Source organism: Mus pahari, chromosome 20 (assembly GCF_900095145.1).
Source record: "Mus pahari chromosome 20, PAHARI_EIJ_v1.1, whole genome shotgun sequence".
Lineage (NCBI taxonomy): Eukaryota > Metazoa > Chordata > Mammalia > Rodentia > Muridae > Mus > Mus pahari.
In genome coordinates, this window is record NC_034609.1 from 10,090,150 (window position 1) to 10,096,789 (window position 6,640).

Below are 6,640 nucleotides of genomic sequence, written 5' to 3' on the forward strand. Positions count from 1 at the left end.
CTTAAATTGTTCCCTAAAAGATATTTAAGAAGGAAATGCAACTTTATCTGATAAACCACAAAACTAGAATGGTATATGGCCTACTATTCCTTATTAAATTTTTTTTCTTCATTTGTTCCTCCACTGATTTTTTTTTTTTGACTGTGACAATTTCTTTAGTCTTCATGTAATTACCTTGATCAAATTATCCTTTGCTTTTTAAAAAATATTTATTTATTCATGTATATAAGTGCTCTACTTGCATGTGTGCCTGCATGACAGCTGAGGACATCAGATTCCACTATAGATGGTTGTGAGCCACAATGTAGTTACTGGGAATTGAACTCAGGATCTCTGAAAGAGCAGCCAACTTAACTGCTTAATTGCTGAGCTATCTCTCAGCCCAAATTATCCCCTTCTAACCTTTAGATTCTAAAATCAGTGATATATTGAAAGGCAACTTATGTTTTAAGGACACTTATAATTTGTTACCTGGGATGAATGAGTATTTTGCTTGAAATCCTAATCCTTCAAGTTCTTCATCAGAACTAAATTTAATCCACATGAATCTTCCCGTTGACCTAATTAATGCAGGGCTTTTCATGCCACAGTAACGATCTATAAGAGGAGAGAAACCAAATGGCCCATCTCGAATTTCCAAGTGATCAAACCGACATTCAAATGATGGCTCTATATAATAGAGTTCCTCAAAGGTCAGCTCTATCCGTTGACGAGGAGCAGCTATGAAGAAGAGTAAGCAAACAGGGCAGGATGAAAGAGACATATATGTGTGGACAGATAAGATAAACAAATCCACCCCTTTGGTGCTTCATTCATATCAGAGAATTACACTGGGAACTAACTATGAATGTAGAAGCCATAATAAAACTCTTTCACAGGTATTAATCACACTATGCTGTAGAATTACAGTAACATTTCCCTGTGGTATATGACATTTATTGAATTAGCTAAATATACTTCGCTGATTAAAATTAGGAGAGGTGAAAGGCTAATGCTTACTTTATAAAACATAATGTACCATACATGAATAGAGAAAAATCAAAGAGCTCATCATCATGTACAAAGGCCCAGTAAGTACATCAGTGAACTTAAACATTCCTTATCAGAGAAGTTTCTCATATATAGTTATGCTCTTAGTTGAAAACAATTAAAAATCCCCATTAATATTTAACTATCATTTTGTTAATGTATTCAATATTTATAAATTCTTGTTTTTATTTAACTCAAACACATTCAATTTTTGTTCCAACATGTTTAAACAGGGCATTTTGTTAATGCATTCAGTTTTACAGAGAATTAAAAGTTCATCTGACAAAAGAAAAAGATTTGTCAAATACCTTCTAAAATATAGATACACTCCTTGTTTGGTGGATATGAGCCAGGATAATTTGGTGAAGCAAAATGACCTCCATTGCTGGTTCGAACCCAAATACCACACTGGGTTGCAGGAATGTGCTTGATTCCAATATTTTGTCCATCTTGAACAGAATTTCAAATATAATTACAGCAAAACATAAGTATTCTTTTCTTCCCCCCAACACTCTAAAACAATTGCCTACTCTGTTTCATATATAACTTCATAAGAACCACTGCCAAACTAGTTATAAGCAACTGAACACAGCAGAAGTACAAGAAAGCTTTTATATATTATATTTATTTTGAAAGTTCGACAGTAGAGGATAAGTTTGCCACCAAGTCTGACAACCTGAGTTTGACCCCCAGAAGCCATACAGTGGAAGGGGAGAACCTGCAAGCTGGCCTCTGACCTCCACCCACATGTGTAATGGCACGTTTCTTTGGTGAAGGTAAAGTAGGATTAATGGACTGAGGACAACCAGTAGCAGCTGAGGTTGAAAATGGCGACTTGAAATTTGGAGGCTGGCAAAGGTTAACAAACTCAGTGACAGTCCTAGGTTTCTCCAATTTGGTCTCGAGGCAACAGAGACTTTGAGAGGAAATAGATTTATTTTTGAGGACTCCAATATTTATTTAAGAAAGGGTTAATCATACAGATAACAGAGTCCCAAATATCAGTTCAAATCCAAGGTAGGAACCATCCTCCTATACCTACAGACAACTCAAGATCGGTTGTAGTGCTCCTGTTAAACTGTAATACACGTTAAAATATAGACACATATATAAGTGTGTACATACAAGTTAAAATATAAGTACACAGGTAAGTTAAAATATAAGTACATAAAAGGATTACTAGGAATTTGAAGAAAGCTTCTAGTATGAAAAGTGGATCGGAAAACAGAATAAAGCAACCCTAAGTATAGATAGCCCATGCAATGAAATTAAAATCAACAATAAACCTATGTTATCAACCAACCAACCAACCAACCAACCAACCAGTAACAACAGGGCTTCATGTAATTTCTGCAGACAGGAAAGCAAATATATTCATAAAACAAAAGTACGTTTTTTTGAGCCAGGGTTTCTCTGTATATCCTGGTTATCTTGGAACTTGCTCTGTAAACCAGGCTGGCCTCAAACTCACAGAGATTTGCCTGCCTCTGCCTCCTAAGTGCTGAGATTAAAATGTGCCACCACCACCTGGCTAAGAAGCACATTCTTAAAAAAAAGATTAAAAGAATTAAGCTTCACCAAATAGATAAAATGAAAAACTCAGCAAGTTTAAGGCAGAGATAGGATGCCTGTGAGTATGTGTTAAACTTTACTGGATTGTACCAGTGCCCTTCAATTGCTCATTGAGTTGCTTTCACACATCAAAATAGTTGGATCACTGTTTCAGAGACAGGCTCAGAGAGACTTAAATATTTTTTGGCTCTTTCTATAAAAAGTTTTGTAATTCTCAGTTTATATAATAAAAATTGAGACAATCTCATTATGTTGGGCAAAAAGTATGTGTGAAACTATATAGAAATTTAGCCGGGCGTGGTGGCGCACACCTTTAATCCCAGCACTTGGGAGGCAGAGGCAGACAGATTTTTGAGTTTGAGGCCAGCCTGGTCTACAGAGTGAGTTCTAGGACAGTCAGGACTATACAGAGAAACCCTGTCTCAAAAAACCAATTAAAAAAAAAAGAAATTAAATTTTATATTTAATTCATTATTAAATTTCATAATAAACCCACCACTTTGTGTAACAGTAATGTGTTGGTTTGTATATGCTTGGCCCAGGGGGTGGCACTATTGGGAGGTGTGGCCTTGTTGGAGTAGGTGTGTTACTGTGGGTATGGGCTTTAAGACCCTCATCCTAGCTGCCTGGAAGCCAGTCTTCTCCTGTTTGCCTTTGGAACAAGATGTTGAACTCTCAGTTCCTCCTACACTATGCCTGCCTGGATGCTGCCATGCTCCCATGCTGATGATAGACTGAACCTCTGAACCTGTAAGCCAGCCCCAATTAAATGTTGTCCTTATAAGAGTTGCCTTGGTCATGGTGTCTTTTCATAGCAGTAAAACCCTAACTAAGATAAGTAATAAAACCCAAAAAGGCTATAAGTAAATAATATGGATTCCTGAAAAAACGTAACAGAGAAAATGGAGGAAATTTTAAAAAACTGAACAAAACCAAAATATTCCTGAACTCAAAGACAAAATTTATATTGAAACACTTTGATGAGTGGCTTAAATACTGAGTGCAGAGTTTTATGTTTGTTTGTTGATTTATTTATTGGTAAGATAGGTTTTGAAATGTTACCCAGACAAGGTCAGGTCAGCTTTGAATTTGTTCATTTCCTCCCTCAGCCTCACAAGTAGCATGGATTAAAGGCATGCACCACAAGGTCTAGTTCTGAATGCTGATTTAACCTGAATTATGACGCAGTTATATCTATAAGAACAGTTCAACAGAAATAAAGAGAACGCTTATAATGTATAAAGGGGTGAACAGTAGGTATGTCAATATACCAATATCTCATGTTTCATGGTGAGAAATCAATAGCTAATCTTTAAAACTGAAATTACAAAAAAGTAGCAGCTATTTAAAGTATGTTATATAAAGATTCTAAAATTTAAAAAAAGCAGTTACTTGTGGGTTAAGATGGTTTAGAGCAGTGGGTCTCAACTTTCCTAATTCTGTGACCCTTTAATATAGTTCCTCATGTTGTGGTAACCACCAACCATAAATTATTTTCATTGATTTTTTATAACTATAATTTTGCTACTGTTATGAATCATAATGTAAATATTTTTAGAGATAGAGGTTTGCCAAAAGGGCCAGTCATGAAACACAAGTGGTGATCATGGCTTCTGCCATTATAACTCAGGAAGCAGGAGGAAAGAACCCACTCCCAAAGCTGCTCGACTCTACAGATGGGCATTGTGGCCTACGTGCCCATCTTTTTCCACACAAAATAAAGATAAAGTTTATAATTCAAGTTTTATCACTTAAACATATAATTTGATGAATATAAAAAATAAATTTGTACAGAAAATGCACTAAACTCTGACATAAAATTTGCTTCAAAAACCCCCACACTAGCCATTACAATAGGACCAAACTGGCTTTGAAGACTGTACTGAAAGACTTTAGTTGTTCACACTTGAAAATACACTTTTATTTTCTTAGTGATAGAACTGTGAATTTCATTTAATGTTTAAATGTAATTAACAGTGTACTAAAAGCTACCAGTCATTTTGGCTTTAAAAAAGTTTATCAGGGCAAGCTTTTTGTAGACAACTGGCTAAACTGAGGTCTAAACTGAGGTCTATAGGTTGACAGAAAGCTTTAGGTCATTGCAATACTCAAGAACAATGTGTTGGTTAATATTTTTTTGTCAACTAAGCTAGAGTCGTCTGAGAGGTTACCTACATTGAAAAAAGATTTTAGAAGATTGGCCTGTAGGCCAGTTTATGGGACCTTGTCTTGACTAATGATTGATGTGGGATGGCCCACTCCAGGTAGGGTCATCCTGGGCAGTTGATTCTGGCTGCGGAAGCCATGAGGCATAAGCCAGTGAACAGAGTTACTCCATAAGCCTCTGCTTCAGTTCTTGTTTCTAGGTTCCCGCCCCACCTGGTTCCTGTTCTGACTTCTTTTGATGGGTGACTACAATGTGAGACTGTATAATGTGAGACTGCCAAATAATTCCTTTCTTCTCCCAAGCAGTTTTTGGTCATGGTATTTTATCACAGTAATTGAGATCAAACTAAGAAATGATTATGACATGGCATTCTAAAGCTGTAATTCTTTCAAACTGCTCTGAACATGCCATGTACCACTGTCCATACTTTACCTTGGGTTTTTTGGGCCACAGCAATCCCTTCCACTACAAGTACTGTTATCAGCAACACTGAAGAAAGAACAGAAAAAAAGTAGTTAAAAAGTTGAATTGATATTACATTTTACTAAGTCTATAATGAAAATCTGATTGCAATAAGATTAATAACTAAAATCACTTATTATTAGATGGGTAGTGTTATAGAGGCCAAGCTGGCTTTGAACTCAAAATCTTCCTTCCTTTATCTTCCAAGTGCTAGATTATAAAAATGTGCCACCACACTTGGCTTAAAAATCACCAGTCCTTACTAGCATTCACCACTGAGTCTTTAAAATACTAAATGCTATATCCTTGGGCTGGTGAGATGGCTGGGTAAAGGTGCTTGTCACTGAGCCTGATACCCTGAGTTTGATCTCTGGAATCTGTATGGTAGAAAAACTCCTGAAAGTTCCCATGACTACCATGGTGGGAGTGTGTGAACATGTGAACACATATGCACACACTCACATATTCACAATGTAATAATTACATGCTATATCCTATTTATTATTTGATCCCTAATACAACTAAAGAAAAGATATAACTGATTATGTACTTGTTTATATAAGCACTAATAAATACTATATGACATTTAAAACTATTTTCTCAATATGAAAGCGGTTCACATATATGTGATATGCAGGATTTTGCTAAGCTTAACTATTCTATTTACTCTTCCTGGAGTGTTTATGCATTTAGCTAGCTTTGCAGCATGTTCTACCAAAGGTTAACTGGATAACCTGACTTTTAAAAGTCAACTGAAACTGCTATTGTGCACACTAAGCTGTGGTTTATGCTATAGCAAAAGGCCATATTTAGACACTAAAGCTATTTTATTCCTCTCCTCCAATATTAGAGACCCAACCAACAGTACATTTCTTTTTTCTGTGTGTGTGTGTTTTGGAGATTTTAAAGATATTTTGAAGAATAGTGCCTTCTTCCATTGAGTGGGAGCATACTCCCAGCCTGACCAAACTACCATGTGACCTGGAGTAGGTATTCATTTAATCAATAGCACTTATGAAGGGCAAGCTCTGGGAAGGCAAAGGTATGGCTAAACAAATCAGCAAAATGCCTAACAGGATGGATGTCAGGAAATGGGTGAATATAAGAGTTTAGACTTTGCTTTATACCACTGTTCTAGCTCTGAAACCTTTTTAGTTTATTTTACTTACTTGCAAAATCAGGAAGATGTACTAATATTAAGAGTCTATTCGTACTGATGTGTATATCATATCAAATGTACCAGCACTCTGCTAAATTAATGGTAGATATTAGGACAATTAGAATCTTCATAGAGTCAGTTGTCAAAGACTAAAGAGACGTTTATAGATTATATAATGGAAGCATAGAGTGTACTGGCTAGTTTTGTGTCAACTTGACACAGCTGGAATTATCACAGAGAAAGGAGCTTTA

The 6,640-nt window shown here is 36.0% G+C and overlaps 1 protein-coding gene across 1 annotated transcript in view; it reads right to left on the reverse strand.

Moving 5' to 3' along the window:
- Neto2 (neuropilin and tolloid like 2) overlaps positions 1–6,640 on the reverse strand; it is a 145,827-nt gene that overhangs the window by 113,474 nt on the left and 25,713 nt on the right. The window contains exons 2-4 of the mRNA XM_021220830.1: positions 5,201–5,257; positions 1,338–1,478; positions 472–720 (exon numbers count right to left, since the gene is read on the reverse strand). Coding sequence (XP_021076489.1) covers positions 472–720; positions 1,338–1,478; positions 5,201–5,257 — 447 coding nt within the window. The remainder of the gene's footprint in view (positions 1–471; positions 721–1,337; positions 1,479–5,200; positions 5,258–6,640) is intronic.